An 18,920-nucleotide genomic window follows, 5' to 3' on the forward strand; every position below is an offset into this window, starting at 1 on the left:
AGACAACCCACAATGTGGGAAAAAATTTTTATCAGCCCATCCTCAAAGGTCTACTATCTAGAATATATAAGGAACTTAAAAAATATCAGACCTACCAAGTTTAAAGACCCAATCCAAAAATGGGCATCTGAAATGAACAGACATTTCAGACAAAGAAGTAGAAATAGGAAACTAACATATGAAAAAAAATTCAACATCACTGGTCAAGAGATGCAAATGAAAACAATGCTGAGATTTCACCTCACCCCAGAACAAATGACTGCTATGAAGAAGTCAACCAATAATAAATGCTGGTGGGATTGTGAGGAAAAAGGTACCCTGTTATACTGTTGATGGGAGTGTAGACTGGTGCAACCACTGTGGAAATCGATACGGATATACATCAAAGAACTAGGATTGGAAGTCCCATTTGACCCAGCTATTCCTCTACTGGGTATCTTTCCAGAAGAATTAAAAGAATCACACCACAATGATATATATGGACCCATGTTCATAGCGGCATAGTTTGTGATAGCTAAAACTTGGAAAAAGGCCAGTTGCCCATCAACTGGAGATTGTATAAAGAAAATGTGTGTTTTAATTTTAGTAAAATGGAGTACTACTCAGTCATAAAGAGTGAAGAAATAGAGACACTTATAGCTAAATGGATGCACATTGAGTTGATACTGTTAAGTGAAATAAGTGGGACACACACATGTAAATACCAAATAGTTTCTCTGGTGTGAGAAACTGAAAATTTAAATAAGGATCAAATGGCATAATATATTGTGAAGTAGGGAGAAAAGGTGCAAAAGAGAAGGGAAAGTGGGAGAGATTGGGGAAAGGAAAGAAGGGAATGGAATTAATTATGAGAAAATGAAAAAATAGAAACAAAGTCTTCATAAATAAGGAGGGTTTGAGGGTTTGAAGGGAGAGCAGGAGAATGGGGAATAAATAAGAACCAAGATCAATTATGTAAAGTAGAAATTCCCAATGATGAATGTCAACATATTGTATACTTAAAATGTACCAATAAAGTTAATTTAAAAAAGAACTTAAGATTTATTACATAATTATCCATACAGGTAAGTACCAGAGGGCTTGTGCACCATTGTTGGTTGTCTCTCTAGAAGGAGACCTGAGACCACGGAAAGCACTGATTTTTAAAGAAAGAAAGGGAGACAGCCTGAGTTACAAACAGGAGTTTAATTCCTCTGGCACTATTTGACAGTCACAAAGGAAAGAAGCAAGGCTTTTATACATGTAGGAAAACAGCTTAGTTATTCTGGCTATCGTCTTTCTGATTTTAACCTCTGATGATAACCAGTGACTTTAAGTGACTCATAAAAGCTACAGGTGAATTCACAAGTCCCCTGTTTCCATTCACCAATCCTGTACATCAAAGAGCATATCACAGGCCTCTTCTTATCAGATAGTATCAAGAGAGCAGGACGACTTTAGCCAAAATCAAGCCCACCGGCCCACCAAAGACATCACAGATGTGCATACTGAGTCATATCTCTCGTACCACCAGTAGAGTCATTGGGTCCTGGTCCTCTGATCCTGGGCAATGGTAAATAAGAAAACTAGGAAACCCTGTTTTTCTCCCGTGAGACTTTTATAACGTCTCTTAAAGTTTTCTGGCATTCTCTTAACAAACAGACTTGTGAAGTTTCCCAGAAATGACTTAATTTTCTCAGTTAACAAACTTCTTGTAATCAGTTCTTACAACTAGATAACTAAATTCTACAATTTCCCACAATTCCCCCTTTTTTATTTTATTTAGGCTAAATTCTTTACTCTAACGTCTAGAAGATCAAGAGATGGGATCTTGACAGGCCAGGAAGGGAGACATCTTATGCCTGCTCAATTCGATGCTTGGTCCTTCTATAATTTTATAAGACAGCAAGAAATATAGTAAAAGAAGAAATAATATTGAAAAAAAATCATCTTTAAATTTATCAATCATTGTATAAAGGGAACAGAGATGGTTTCTGGTTTTGTTTTAGCATATAAGTAATTCCTTTTTGGGGGCACAATCCCACACAGTAAGGTAGGCATTGTATGCTGCAACACAATAACAACAAACATATGATAACAATTATGACTACAAGAAAAAGCTGTTTTAACCATTGCATATTAGGCAACCATTGAGTTAACCATTGAAACAAATCCCATCCTAATTTTTCATTATGTATTTTCTCTGTCAATTCTTCTAATTGTTTTATTTTTTCCTGAATCCCTGGGCTATTGTCAGTCATATTAAAACAGCACATATTTTTTATTTTTTCACATCCTTGATGATGGAACAAGAGCAAGCAATATATTGCTGCCCTGTTGTCTAGTATAGCCTGTTGGTGTTCTTGTAACTCCTGATTAATTAATGCCAAAGCAGATGAAGTAGCATTTAAACCTTTGACTGCCTTGCATGTCAATTTTCATACTGCCTTTTCTGCATGAATTCCTATGGTAGGTTGAGCAAGCACAGATGCTATCATAGGTATCACTTGAGCATCTGTCAAGAGACCTACATCATCATCACAGCTGGTTCAGTATAGGGTGACCAATGTTTAATTCTTTTGGGCGCTATCAAATCAGTTCGATCTGGCAATATTATGGCTAAGCGACTTAGGCAGCACGAGTCTCAGACAAGTAGGCAGGGATATAATTAAACATTACTCCTTCACATGTATAAAACCATCCTGATGGTAAAGGTACCTGACCATCATTATATATGATTTCTTGTTCCTCATTTTTTCTAACTTTTGTAATCTTAGACATTTTGTAGTACAATTTTTATATATAGCAAATTGTGTATTGTTTAGCATAATCATCTGAGGTGTATATAACTTAATAGCATTTTTTGGTTTAAAATAAGAAGGAGTCCCCCAATTGTAACTATCTTCATACATAAGATTTTTTTCTGGGATATCTTTAAACAGGGTATAAGGTTGTATCAGACTCAAAGGAGTGCACACCAGGATGAGGCAACTCCCTAATACATAATGTAAATTTACATCTACATTTAAACAGAACTCAGACAAATTAAGTGATTGTGCCAGCTGAATCCAAACATTACCAGCAAGGTCTAATTGTTTTGGGGGTAATATTGCCAATGTTCCGGAAAATAATGACAAAAATAATGATCATAATAAATGTTGAATTATGGGTCAATATAGCAAACATTATTATTCCCAACAAAAGAAATCTGTCAGTTTCCCTTTTTACCTCTTGGACTTTATACAAGTTTTTGTTTGAATCTAAGAACATTTTATTAGAATAGAGAGGAAGAGTCCAAAAGGAATCATGAATATAGATTATAGGTTTTACATTTATACAATCTTTAATTATAATAGTACTATTACCACTTTGAGGGGCTAAATAATCACAATCCAACATACTTACACCTACCTGAGCAGTGGATGAATTTAATACTGATATCATAGGAAGAAAGAAAAGTACTGAGCATCTAGGCTCAGGGGGTGCTGGGCCCATAGATGACATGTAGTCTCAAGCCTTTGTTACCAGGTTAACATATCCCAATCAGGGAGTTTGGAATGGTATTTAGCATGAGACTTTTTCTTCCTTTTTCTCTTTGGTTTAGGAGAGAGCTTTCTAATTTTTTGAACAATTTCTTCTTCCGATCTTTCTGGAATAGTGCTTAAAGGTCGTTTAAGCACTATTTATTCTTGGAGACCCATTGTCCAAGTTGATGTCTTGACTGCAGAATTTAATTTTTTGTTCAGGAAGCCAGATTTGGATTGTTCTGCCATCTGTGGAAATACAAGCATATCCTTTCCCCTTTGCAAGCATTTGTCCTGGTGTCCAATTATCATGATCTAATTTTATCTAGACTGGTTGAGGTTATTCTGAATCAATTTCTTTAAAATGTTTTTCAGCCCAAGATTCAATGTCTCCTTGTGGCAAATTAAAAAAAAATTAATGTAAATAAAGTAATATGTAAAAGTTGATGTGGTGTTTGTATTAATTGTTTCATAAATTTCTTATAGGTTACGTTTTGTCCTTCACCTAAGGAATCAACTTCCCTTTCCCCGTATTCCCCCTTTTTTATTTTATTTCATTGTAATTTTAACATGTGATGAGCTCATTCTACAAGTGCCTGTCCCTGAGGATTATAAGGAATGCCAGTAACATGTTTAATATGATATTCTTGTAAAATGTTCTTAAATTTTAAGCTAGTATACTCAGGTCCATTATCTGTTTTTATAGATCCAGGAACTCCCATTATAGCAAAACATTTTAATAAATGAACAATAACATGTTTAGTTGATTCTCCTATATGAGCAGAGGCCCATATAAATTTGGAATAAGTATCAGTGCATACATGTAAATAACAGAATTTGCCAAACGGAGGATAATGAGTAACATCCATCTGCCAAATTTGATCTGGTTTTAAACCTCTTGGATTAATTCTCATTGGCCCTTGTTTTAAGTGTAGTGGATAACAAATTGGACATGATCTAATAATTTTATGGGCTTGGGAATATGGAATTTTATATGTTTGATGTAGCCTTCCTGCATTAGTATGTAATGTATCATGTTCTTGTTGAGCATTGTTGAAATAAATTAAACTTTTGTTAGGACATGTCACTCTATCTGCTTGATCATTGCCAAAAGTTAAAGGTCCAGGCAAATTGGAATGCACCCTTATATAGTCTGTTGTCTTTTTCTGATCAAGGCTTGAATTTCTTTAGTTAGAAATTGTATTATGGATGAAGAGGTGCATATAACAGCAGTTTCTAATTGATTAATCAAATTAACCACATACATTGAATCTGCAACAATATTAATAGCTACATCAGGCTTCCATTGTAACAGAGCTAAGACAGCAAACAATTCATTTTGCTGTGCCATATGATATGGGGTTAATATAATCTTTTGTTCTTTGGGTGACCATATAGCAGCCTGTTTTTCCTTGGTCCCATCTATAAAATAAGTTTCTGTTTTTGTAAGGGGCTCAGTAACAATGATTTTATTAATAACCCATTCTGTCATGATAAGAAAATTCCACATTTTTCCTTTAGGGTAATGAAACATTATATTTCCAAAATAGTCTGCTAATGCTAATTGTAAAGTATCTGTTTTCATTGTTCCCTTAAATTGTTCTTTGGTAAATGGTAAAATAACATTATTTGGTTCTTTATCTAACACTTGTTTGTTTCTGGTTCTTTCTCCTAAAATTAATTTACCAATTATACTAACATATGAATTAATAGAAGAAGAATATTTATGTTTAGAATATATCCATTCTAAAATTTCTTGATCTTGAATCAAAACTGCAGTAGGATATAATTTAGTGGCAAGGATCATGAGCCCTATAGCTAATTCTGGAATAAATCTTGTTAAAATTTTATTTTTAAAAGCTTGTTCTACCAATTGTAACTCTTTTTTACCTATTGGAGTAAGAATTCTGGGGCTGTTTAAATCTAGATCCCCTTTAAGAGTATTAAACACACTTGTTAGATTGCCAGTAACAATGTCTAAAGCAGGATGGACCCAATTAATATTACCTAACAATTTTTGAAAATCATTTAATGTTTTTAATTTACTTTTATCAATGGAAATTGATTTGGGAATTATTTATTTTATTTATTTTATTATTATTTTTTTGAAAATACCTTGGTGGTCATACATGCTGAGGTATGAGATGTCCACTGCCATGGCCCACACAACCAAGCTTGCCACATCTGGCAGGCTGCGCTCATCCTTGGTCAGCCTCAGCCCCACATGTACTGGCAGCTTCCACAGTGCAGGGCCATCTGAGCAGCCCCAGTGCAGCCGGGCCAGGCCAGGCCAGCTGAGTCTGGATGGGCCTCAACTGGGTGCTGCCAGGATGTCCTGGGCACTGGGGGCTCGCGCCTCATGAAGCCAAGTAGTGCTAGGACCATGGCAGTAGTGGCATGGCAGTAGCTCCTCCAGGCCAATGTACAGGCACTGAAGTGTGTGTGCAAGCAGGCAGACAGCACACAGTGCAGGCAGCTCATGTGGGCCTGTCATGTTCGGTCCACACTGGGCATCCCCTACCCCCTGCTGCCAAGGTGGGCCACCTTTACTCTGCATCTGCCTGCGTAGGCAGTTTGGTTGCATATGCCTCACTTTACCCTCACTGCCATCTTCCCCTGAGCTACTTTTTGAGGAGGAAGAAGAATCAGTATTAAATTCCTGTCTTTTATGATTTCAGAGGGCATATGATTTTATCATGGGCTGTTTTTCAGATTTGGCTTCTAAAGATTTATTATTGTTTTTAACTAATGGCATAGGCTGATCTATGGGTCCTAAAAGATCTTGTTGAATGGGCATAGTTTTATTAGACATTTTTGCTCCTTGTGCTGAGGAACAAAGGTTTGTAATTTTTTCTTTGGCTGGAGTTAGCATAGAAGTAGCCGAGGGTGTAATTTGAGGGGGAGGTAAAGGAGCCAAAGGACAAGGAAACCCTTCTTCATCAGATTTATCATCCTTATCCTGAGATAATTTGAATTAAATCATTTGTCACATTTTTCTCATCTTCCTCAATTAAACTTTCTTCTTTAAGAGCTAATTTAGCCGATCTGATAACTCTGTTCATGCAGTTAAACCATTAGCACAATGAAGGACAAGCTGGATTGCAATTGCAGTTCCCCAAAACCTGTCATCAATCATTACTCCTTTTCTATGAGCCTTTCAAACACAAGCAATTACCTCACTCCATTTATCCTTGGACCAGCCCTCCTTGAACTCAGCTAAATTATAAAATCTGTTTGTTGTATGCAAATATCATTTTAGATCCTCCTTATGGATCTTAAATCCAAACCTCTTTAATAAAAGTTTCAGGTTTGAAATGGCTTCACTAAACTGTGAAGACCCCTGTCTCATTGTTACCAAGAAATTTCCTGAGTCTTCACTGACTCACAGAATGTTGATTGCTCCCTTATTCTCACCTTACCTCCACTAAGAGGATTCAAGGCTTTCTGACTTTAACCTCTGATGATAACCAGTGACTTTAAGTGACTCATAAAAGCTACAGGCGAATTCACAAGTCCCCTGTTTCTATTCACCAATCCTGTACATCAAAGAGCACATCACAGGCCTCTTCTTATCAGATAGTATCAAGAGAGCAGGACGACTTTAGCCAAAATCAAGCCCACCGGCCCACCAAAGACATCACAGATGTGCATACTGAGTCATATCTCTCGTACCACCAGTAGAGTCATTGGGTCCTGGTCCTCTGATTCTGGGCAATGGTAAATAAGAAAACTAGGAAACCCTGTTTTTCTCCCATGAGACTTTTATAACGTCTCTTAAAGTTTTCTGGCATTCTCTTAACAAACAGACTTGTGAAGTTTCCCAGAAATGACTTAATTTTCTCAGTTAACAAACTTCTTGTGATCAATTCTTGCAACTAGATACCTAAATTCTACAATTTCCCACACACCAGATAACTTTTTATCTAACCTTTTGTGGAATCTTCACAAGGGCTGATGAAATCATATTGTATTTACTATTGTAATGTTTTTGATTAATGACCACAGAGGAAATACCAAAATGCCATCTTCTCCGGAGCTCTAGACAAAGTCTTTCATCTCACATGAAGAAAAATTTTACTTTCTTAAAAAGCAATACCACAGAAAACACTATCAAAATGATTGGTACAAAAACTGAGGGAAATTTTTAGTATTATTAGATATTAATTCACTAATGGTTATTTTTATTTGGCCCACTCCTTTTATTTATAAGCAGTTGTGTAATATAACATAGATGCCTTCTCTTATGTGTATTTGTGTAAATATGTACACATTTGTGTGTGTCAGGAATAAATAAAATATGAACATTACATGATAATTTGGGGAGGAGATGTAACAGATGTACATATCCTAAATCATGGTTTATAATTTAATTACTAATGCAGGATTTTTCAATTAGGTAATATAGTCAGTCTTGACTTTTATTTTAATTGTTCCTATTACACTGTCTCATTTTTTTCAAGCAAATTATTTGGAGAATTACTTGAGTTTGTTGTCTGTAATATTTCACACCACACATTGTAAGCACTGAGAAAAAGCTACCCATGGATGGGTTGATTTATATGTAAATTTTCTAAACTCTGTAATACTTTACTCATCATTTTAGAATTTGTGAGAGTTTCCCCAAATTTCTTATGATATCACCTAAAAGCAGAACATAAAAACCTCAGATATTCACAAGGTGAGTATTGTGGCTTGGATATTCTATGATGTAGTCCTAATAATTCTATTTATGTCCAAATCAATACAAGGTTATCTCATAACTACACATGGTTCCATTGAGAATTGGAAGTGTGTGCATTTGCTTGACCTTATTTTTGGCTTGTTTACATATGATACTTTATTGTCCATAAAATTCATAGGTAGTAGAACATGCTGGTATAACTGGCTATGGGGGACACTCATGATTTCACTGTGCTCCACAAAGAGCTCTTTCTTGCAGCACAGTGGGAGAATCTCTCAGGTCTTTCTCCATGGCAGAGCTGCTCAAAATGTTGAGTGCCTCATTCACATTCTAAACTGTCCTTCGAAAAAAAAATGTCCTGGGGAAAACTTGTATGTCAGGAAAGCTTGACAACTCTTCTGATTTGTGGTTCATGCTCTGCACCAATTTTTAAAATTCATGTCTCTATGGAAAAGAATATTTCCATATTGCTTAATATTATCACACCAAATAGAGAAGGGTACAGGAGACAAAAGTTTCCTGAGTGACTTGTAAAAATCATAAACTTGGCCAGAGAAGCAGCACCATGCCCACATGGGAAAAAGCAGACCCATTAGGAAAGAGTGACTTCCCACTCCCATGCAAGCAAGTAGTCTTTGTATGCTGAATGCATGCTGTCTCCTGACACAAGTGAGCAAACACCCACCAACTCCAAGCTGGCTCTGAATTGTACTACCCTGAGGCATGGGTAGCAGAGCTAAGGAATAACCACATGACCCAATCCAGGATGAGGACAATGCTTATGAAAACAAGGAAGCAACCAGACCTCAGAGCTATGGACATTAATTCCAATATCCAACTCACACTGCCAGTCTGCAGCCTAATTCCAGGAGAGACAATAGGGCTGATCAAGTTCCCCATTTACTAACAGGAATAAGGAGCCACCTTGGCTTGGATGGTAAACACAGTGTAGAGGGAATTGCCAGTGCAGCCTTGGATGCAGAGAGGTCACGTTGAAAACACACTAGCCTTAAAGCATAGAAAATTTTGATTGGCTGGATCCAAAGACTTCACATCCTGGAAAGAAACCACTCATTCAATGTCTCTGCAATTGCTTCCTTTGACTCAACCTGGTTTCTTATCTTTTATTTCTATTTTGTATCATTTTTAACTTTCCTTAGGTTTTTTGGAGGAGTTATTTTCCCTTTGTTTCTATTTTAATTTCTTTTCTCATTTTCACTTCAACATTTTCTCCTTCTTATCTTGGTTTTATATTCTATTTTTCCTGTGTTCACATTTTTTCTCCTTTTTCTTGTTTGATCTTCCCTGTGACTGCTCTCTATGACTAATAACTCATCAATAGGTCCCACTATTTACCTTTCTCTCCTTTTAAAAGGCTGTTGATTAAATTTTCATATTTTGTTTTTTTTCTAGTTCCCCACATTCTCTACTTTACTAGTAAAATTACTAAGCTTATCGATAACTAGTTAAACTTTATACTGCTGTCATTGAACAAAGTTCTAGTGTAACTAGAGAAAACAGTTATTCCATTTGGTAGATATTTACTGTAGATCATAAACAGGTTAATATTTGTTTTATCTTAGTGTTCATACTGTAATAACAGATCTCTTTTCTGTGGCTAAATGTGATACATTTTGATGCCTGTGATGGTAAATATCTAGTATATATTTGATGCTATAATTGATTCAGATTTATTTATTTATTTAGGTACTGGGGGATCAAACTCACAACCTTGCATTTGTGGGGCAGGTGCGGCACCACAGAGCTAAATCCCCAGCCAGATGCAGATTTTATTACTATAGCTAAGGAGATATAGCTGTTGCTTTTAAATGGTTCTCATGGGATGCCAATATCAGGGTTGACTTGAGGTAACTAATAATACTCTGGCACATCCCTAGAAAATGCTTTAAACTCCAATCTGAGGTAAATGAAGAAGGTTAAAATGCATGACAGAGTGAAAGGCCAATATGTAGCCATGTTGACAAGACACCAATGAAAATTAGTAAACTAAAGACGTCACCATAATGAAAAAAAAATTTCTGCTACAATCACCCTGCAAGGCTCAACACAAAATAAACCAAAAAATAGGAAACAGGAGAAAACAAACCAGCAAAATGCCTCTACAAACTCCCAACTCCTCACAGTTGATCATGTGAATTGAAGGGGATGAAACTAAAAACCACAGAGCTGAATTATTTTAAATTATATGAGGGAAGACAACAAAACAGATTAATATGACATTTGCTAAGGTCATATGAAATATAAGTTAATTACACTGGGCCAAATAAACAAAATGATTAGTGAGTCTACAGAAGACAATAATAAAATGCTAAAAGAGCCAAATAAAATGATGTGAAACATAAATGACTAGGACATAAAAGAATTAGAGGTTATGAAAGGGCTTGAAGTATTAATTTTGATATTAAAATTGTATCAAAAGTATGAGCAGCAGAATTGACCAATGTGAGGACAGAGCCAGAACAAAAATGGGGCTGCTGTTTATGACCAGTTAATGAAAGATACCTTAAAATCAACAAGAAGACATGAAAAATGGACTGTGTATTTCCTAGATGATAACAGAAGACTAATTAACATTAAATGGAATTAGTGAAAAATCATAAGACAATGAAAATGGCATAAAAGCCTGTAAAAATACTGAAACAATAGTTAAAAAATGTTCAAAATATTAAAAATGATTTAACATGCATATAACTGAGGCATATAGAACTCTTAAATAGCCATGATCAGAAAAGATCTTCTCCATGGCACATCACAATCAGAATTCCACCAGTCCAACATAACAACAGAATCTTACAAGTGATTTGAAAAAATCAATGAAACATTTATAAAGCAAACCTATTAGGATTACAACAGACTTCTCACCATAAACTTTGAAGGCCAAGAGAGCTTGGAGTGAAGAGATTTAAACCTCAAAAGAAAATAATTTCCAACTCAGGCTGATATATCTTGCAAAACTGATGGAAATATAAGATATTTCATGATAAGACCATCTACAAAAATTCATGAATGCCAAACCGGCACTGCAAAAGTTTCTCAAAGATTGCCATAGAAAGAGGCGATTAATCTAACAGTGACAGGAGGCATCATAGAATGATTATGCCAGGTCAAGTAAACAGTGATGTAGAACAGAAAGTTAGGGAATCAACAAAAGTATAAAAAGGTAATAACAAGATGGGAATGGTCTTAATCCCCCACTGGGCTCATACTCACAGAATGGATCAAGAAACAAAATCCACTGATACACTCTTTACAGGAAACATATTTAACTCCCAAAGAAAAACATCAATGAAAAAAATCAAAATTTGGAAGAAAATATTCTGTGCAATGGGAACCTGAAAAAAGCAAGTGTAACTATTTTATATTCAGACGACTTCAAGCTAAAATTGAAGAGAAGAGAAAAAGAAAGTCACTACATGTTGATTAGGGGAACAATCCAAGGGGAACAGATACCAATTATTAACATATGTGCACTGAAAAATGGCATAACTAAATTGATGAAGCAATGAGTACTGTACATGAAAGACTTGATGTACAAATGCAAAATTGTAGTGGAGGATATCAATACTGTACTAACACAAACAAGTTATTTAGACACAAATCAACAAAGAAATAAAGCAGCTGAACAAAACCTTTAAAAATGGTCTTTATAAATATCTGTAAAGCATCACATCCAGCAACAAAGTACACATTCTTTTCAGCAGCACAAGAAACTTTCTCCAACATAGATGGCATACTAGCCAAGAAAGCAAGCTTAAGTAAATTGAAAGGATTGAAATTATTCCACTCATATTATCATATTACAGCACAATAAAGTTTGAAATCATGAAAAATGAAAACACAGACATTATGCAAATGCAGTGGAACTAAACCCTACGCTGTTAAACAGTGTGTAACAGAAGTACTAAGGAAGAAATAAGACAGTTGCTAAAAATAAATCATAATGCTAGTACAAAATACCAAAATTTTGGGACACAATGAAAACAGTTCTAGAAAGGATGCTTATAGCTGTGAATGCCAAAATCACAAAAACAGTGAACCCTGACCCCAGTAACCTAACAATGCACGTGAAGGTCCAAGAAAACAAGAAGATTCCAAATGCAAAGCTACTGCAAGGGAGGAAATTATAAATATAAGAGCAGGAATCCACAAAACAGAGGCTCCTCCAAAATAGAATGAATCAGTCAGATTTAGCACCTGAAAATAATTTTAAAATCCCAGAAAAACCCTTAGGCAATCCAACTACAAAAGTACACATAATTTTCGTAGAGAATTCTTGGTTCAAAATTTGCATGCTTTCATCTGGGTCTTTATTTCATTCATAAAATAAAATGACAAGTAATCCTCTCTCAAAAAGTCATGTTACATTTACCATCTTGGCAACTACTTTCTAACTAAATTACAGCTTCAAGTAGTTAAGCATTCTTTAATAATAATCACTCAATAGGGTATATGCATATAATAAGTTTTAAATCATTTCTTAACGTAAGATACATACCTATGTTTCTATGACTGTCAAAAACATTCACTACATTGGTCTGATTATATTTTCTGCATATCTTAATTTGGGTGCAACATAAAGGTAATGGTCATACATGCATATAAATGTACTGATGCATTTTGCCTTTTTACTTTGAATAATTATTTCTTTTATGTTTAAATAATATATAAATTTTTAGAGAATACACCAATTAATGAGAAAAGAAGCAATTAAGAGGAAAAATTACTTTATATAATGCATAAGCAAAAGAGCTGGGTCCGATGATGGATGCTTGTAAACCCAGTGCTCTGAGAGGCTGAGGCAGAGGATTATGTGTTTGGGCAGTTTAGTAACCTAGGTGGGCCACTGTCTCATTAAAAAGAAGTGAACAAATGGCCTTGGGTTTAGTCTCCAGTATTCCAAAAAAATCCAAAGCAAAATAAAATAAAAAACCATAAAGGGCCGGGGATGTAGCTCAACAGCAGTGTGCCTGCCTGGCAAGTGCAAGGTCCTGAGTTCCATCCTCAGAACAACAACAAAATAATAAATGAATAATACACAAAGGCTTCCTAAAAGTGACTTTCCTTGAAATCTGTTTTATGCAGCTAAATAACACCTATGATTACTATTTATCATAATCAGACTGCTGCTAACTCTTGTCCTCTTCCTGATTCTCCTTTTCCTTTCTTTTCTGTCCTCATGACATTGACATTTTTCTTTACTGTGGATGGAAGAATCTCTCAAGAGGAGATGATTTCTGAGACTTTAAGTTTTCTTTCGCCTTATAAAATTTACCCTATCTGGAGAAACAGTTTGCATTCAAACTGGACATTATGTTTCAAGGCTTATCTGTTTGTATCTGTTTTATGGCATCCAGTTCTTTCTTATATTGGGCACTCATGGTTTCCCTATGCTCCCCTATTTTTTTTTATCTGTATTGACTTTAGATTCACTTGTCATTTTCTTCATTACAGTCATTAAATGTTTAATGGCCTGTGCAATTTATCTTCATACAGAAATTTATTATCTGCTTTGTTTCTTCTGCTGCTACCATTTCAAAAAATTTAGGTGGGGAGCTTGTGAGTTCTTCCACCTCAATGCCTTCTGGCTTTTGTCAGGTTTATCTGTTGTCTTAGATTGCATGTTAATTCTGTGTTTTTTCTTTTCCTACTTTTATTTTTGTTGATTAGTTTTCAACACTGAGGCTTGTAAATAGCTTAATGTGGGTAGTTTTATCCCTAGTATCAAGACTTCTTTAAAAGTAATTTCTACATTTCAGAGCTACATTGTAGGAGTAGCTGGGTTTTGGCCTTCAAGTCTGCTCTGGGATCCTACCTTTTATGTTTACTAGGGATGAGAGTTTGCAGCCAGTTTGGCTTGTCACCCAGGTCTTTGGTACTGCACTGTAATAATGTTTATTGGTCCCAGACAATCTAGGAGTTGGCACATGAGGAACATCAATTGATCACAACAGCTATGTCACCTTGGCTAACTTAGTACAATCAGTAATAACTATAGCATCAAACACAAATGGAAAATGACAACTGTAATAACTAATACTTTGTCACTTTTCACCCTAGCTACAAGATTTATAGGTATAAAACAAAATGTAAGATGAGGCAGAAAATTATATACAGTCATTATCCCCTCCATAGAGTAATTCATCCCCCCCCTTTTTTTAACATAAAGCAGTGTTCAGCTCTAGTAAGATATATTTAACTATCTGTAGATTCATAAGATTAAGGGTATGAATGTGAAAATTTGAAGCAAAAGGAGCAAAGGAAATTGATTATGAATAAAAAAAAGCAGTGGTAGATGTTCAGAATGTGGTAAGCTTGACATAGGAGGTCCTGTTAAGGAGCAAAGGGAAGCTAGTGGTATTAGATAGCAGTATGAGAGAGGGACACCTAGGAGAAAGATGAATATCAGGGAGTAGAGATGAAATTAGAGGAAAAGAAAGTAAGAAAAATATGGACTGAACTATTTGAAAGGGAGAAAGTGAGAAAAGAAGGGGGAGAGATAGAGTAAAAGGAATGACTATTAAAACATCAGTCAAAATAAGGTTAAAATGAAGGAAAAGAAAATGCGTGGTTAAACTATAACCTCTGCAAAAAAAGAAAAAAAGAAAAATAAAAAACATACCACTAATGCAGAGAGAAAGAGCAAAGCTCCTACACATTTCCAGATATGTATTTTAATCTTATGAGTCACGCTTCAGTTTGCCCCTCTTTGTAAACTGTGAGCTTGTATGCAAGTCATTCAGTTCAAGGTAGCCTCTCTCCATAGTCCCCTGTTTCTAGCAGTTCTTTGGGCTGGATGACTGGACCAGGGAAGATGTGAGACCTTGTTTCTGAGGCTCAGGTTGTGGATTTCTCTTTGTTGGGGTTCGATGCTGGTTATTAGATGTGTGTTCCAGGGTCTGTGGGACAGCCTCCTGGAACATGGAGGCTCCTGTGGAATTTCAGACTTGACTGTCAGTCCTGTGGATGCTCAAAAGAGAAATGAATCAGCCCAGGACTACCATAGGCAGATATATACAAGCCCAGTGAGGGAGCAGAGCACTGGGTGGTATTTTATGGCTGTCCAGATATCAGGTAGAATACGCAGCCATTAATCCTTGCTGCTTAACCAGGTAGAGGACTGGATCATTGTGCCAGGCAGGGTGTGTTCAGGGCTCTACCTGAATTCAGGGTGGAGGCTCTGTGTGCCCATGGTGCATGGAACACTCATGTAAACCAGGTTGCTCAGGGACTGGTCCTAGAGGTCAGACACATTCTGGTGGGTCTGGGATTGGAGAAGTCAGTGAGAGCTCAACTTAGGCACAAGGGATCCCAGGGTGCTGAGTGTGGATTCAAACCAGACTGATGTTAGCGCTCCATCCTGAATGAATGTTTCAGTTTTATTGGGAAAAACTGCAGGCTCCCAGCAGTGACTCAGGTGTGATTGGGGCCCAATAAAGAAGACTCTCAACACAAGCAGCAGTTGCTTGTTTATGCACTCAGAGTCTGAGAACATATGGGCAGGTCAGTGGAGGGAGAAGCTCCCTGGTCACTCACCTCTGTTATATGCCAGCAAACATTCTGCTAGGCTGCAATATCCTCTGTTTTTAAAGGGTTTAATGTGGGAAGGGATGTGTACCCCAAGCCTATCCTGTGTAGTTTGTCTCTGCTACTTGCATCCTGCCAGCTATTTGAGAATTTCCCCAAATGGTACTTCCTTTGTTGCTTGCAGGGTGAGGCCCCTCAGGACTGTCAGACTGCCTCTTGCCTCTTTGAAACTCCTATACATATGTTTTGTTTGACCTTCCAGTCTCCTCTTTCAAATTGATGTTTTTGTATTAGGATGTAAGTCCCTCCCCTTCTTCTCATTACCTATGTTTTTAGCTGATCTTCTCCAAGTCTCTTTGCATTGACTCCTGCTCTATTCAGTCATCTTGGTCTCTACTGTGACCATCACTTATTGAAAAGTATATTATTTAATGACCATGCAGTTTCATGATTTCTATGGTTTCTTTTGTTATTGATTTCCAATTTTATTGAACTATGATTGATATTATGTATGGGATAATTTTGACTTTTTTACATTTCTTTAAGTCTGTTGGTTAGTATGTGGTGTAGTTAGGAGACAGTTTTATATGCTATGGAGTAAAATATGTATTCTGCTGTTGTTAAGTAGAACACTGTATGTATATATTAGGTTCATTTATTCAAAGATTTGGTTCAATTCTAAAGTTTCTTTGTTGATTTTTTGTGTAGTTGGTCTGTCTCTTTGTGACAGTGCTGTGTTGTGTACCCCATTTCACTTTTGTTGATATTTATCTTAAAATTTGTGTCCAGTAGTGTTTGTTTTATGGAATTAAGTACATGGGAACTGAGTGCATATCTTTGTAATAGATACTTTTAGTATAAAGATCTCTGTAGTTATTTTCTACTCTTTAGAGATACACTGAACTGGCTAAATATGATACTTTCCTGTTGAAAGCCATTCAATAAAATTTGGGGAAAATTATATTATGATTATGGATATCTGAGGCCCAATGTCGCCTTCCTTGAGAGCTGGCTATGGTATGTTGAAATATAACTCCATGTACCTCCATTCACAAGCTGAGGCCTCAAATATCTCATGATGCTATGACACTCAAGGGCAAGATTACCAGATGAATACATCTTGGTTCTTTGAGAACTGAGTAGTATTAAAACAGAGAGAAATGTTTCATGTGGGGAAAGGACAAATTCCTTATTAGCCTGCCATCTCATCCCACCTCCTGTCGTAAGAATTCTTTGCCCTTCTCACCATCCTCATCAACTTAAGATCCCCATCAACCTGAGACCCTCATAGACATAGGATTACTGCTGCCCTCTGAGTCAACAATTATTCTCTCCCCACCTTTCATTTGTATGCATAAACAGTAGCTAGCTCAGAGTGTCATTGCCTTGGCCTACTCTGGCACTGACCTCACAGTCCCCTGTGTACTTTGAAATTAGGTCTCTATTGTCTTTTTCCTTTAGCCCTCACTGCCCCATTTTTAGGCAGATAGGAGGATTGATCATCCTCTAGTACTTTCACTCTGTCTGAAAATCCAAGCCCTCTGTATATTTGGGAGGAAAGGCTGCCATTTATTTCACCCAGCACCCAGTTCTCTGGGATTGGGTAACAGTATTGTTAATAATGCAAATGTATTCTAGATATTTTCATGCAAAGAAACCAATTATTAGTACCAACTCTGCCATTTTGTCAATAGCGATGAAATCAGCAACAACGTTAACATCAAAGACAATCTGGATATTGACCTATCCTAAGAACTAGTAATGCTTCACTCTTAACTACAGAAAGATACCTATAATTATAATACAAATACCAAGACAACCAAATATTGCCATACAGTAAATACTAAATGCAAAAACTATGCCATCACTAACAAATCAATATTCAACAGTAATAGCATAGAATTTACAATGTGACAAATCATAAAATTTAGTGATTCTACCGATAAAGATAGAGAAGTTGGAAAACAAGAAAATGAGAAAGGTATAATTTGTAAAATTAATCAGTGGAAAATAGAATGAGAGAAAAGTAAATTAGAGGATCCATTTGAAGAGTAATAAAAAATTAATTGTTTTAGATAAAAGTAAGAGAAAAAAAAAGAAGGAAAAAGAAAAAAAATTAAGGGTAAAAAAGTGAGAAAGATGGAAACCAAGTTAAAAGGAGAAAAAAAATAGAAAAAGTCCCAACAATCTCAAATAAAACAAAGGAAAATAAAAGAAAAAATTTGATCTGTATATTTTAATGAGCGGTTTGTTTCTAGGTTCTAAAATCTTGCAAGCCAGCAAGTCACAGTTTTCTTCACCTGGCTTTATGTCCTGTTCTTCTCTGAGGTGCCCTTTTCTCCAGCTATATACTATCAATTCATCCCAGGCCATGGAAACCTCCAAGACAAGGTGTTTCCTTGCTCATGTAGGTTGGCAGAGAAAGCAAACAGAATACTGGTCTCTACTAGATGATACCATAGGGCAGGTGTTAAACAGATTGCTGACTATATGCCAGCAATTTCAGGTCCAGCTGATTTGAAACCTACACTCACCAGTCTTGGTTGCTCATTAAGAGTGTGGTCCATGTCCATCTCAGCCTAAACTCAAACTTCTCAGAGAGTATAAATCCAGGCTGCATTTATTTCATGGCTCTCTCCCCTGGCTGATTTCCCCAGTCAGTGTGGGCAGGTAATACTAGAAACCCTAAATTGTAGTTATCCTATACTTCTGTGGCTCAGCCTTAAACAACTAACCCCTTCCTAAATGGCACCTGATTAAACATTCTCAGTCAATATAGCGGGCGTTATGCTGTAAGGTTTCCTTCTCAAACAGTCTTTTAAATAAGTTTATATATTTGCACCTTTGAATCTTTGATAGTTAGGATCTTGCAGACTAGTGAAATGTTCTCAATTTGTTTTTGCTTTTCTTCCCCTGTGAGAAGTTTGGATTCTTTTTAATAGAGTTAATCTCTGTACCTTCACTGGTAACAAAAAATATGCTTCTTTTCTCCAAAAATGCAAATTTCCTAAATCTTTTTGTCTGAATTGTTTTCCAGGTTTTCATCATAAATCTGGCTAAAAGCCATCAGCAATATCCATGCTAAAGCCTGAGTGCTCTGCTCCTTGAAATTTCATTTCCAATTTTCCTTTCAAGTGGCCTCTAGTACAGATCCCATAAGAATCCTTATTTTCTTCTAAACCAGAGTATAA

General features: G+C 36.2%; 1 protein-coding gene across 1 annotated transcript in view; it reads right to left on the minus strand.

The window, feature by feature from the left end:
• LOC101708308 (UDP-glucuronosyltransferase 2B10) overlaps positions 1-18,302 on the minus strand; it is a 51,917-nt gene extending 33,615 nt beyond the window's left edge. Inside the window, 1 exon segment of the mRNA XM_013073922.3 lies at positions 18,264-18,302. Within this exon segment, the coding sequence (XP_012929376.1) occupies positions 18,264-18,302 (39 nt within the window).
• Positions 18,303-18,920: the final 618 nt, after the last annotated feature.

Source organism: Heterocephalus glaber, unplaced genomic scaffold (assembly GCF_053883595.1).
Source record: "Heterocephalus glaber isolate CG9 unplaced genomic scaffold, H.glaber_assembly_v1.0 deba00001509, whole genome shotgun sequence".
Taxonomy (NCBI): domain Eukaryota; kingdom Metazoa; phylum Chordata; class Mammalia; order Rodentia; family Bathyergidae; genus Heterocephalus; species Heterocephalus glaber.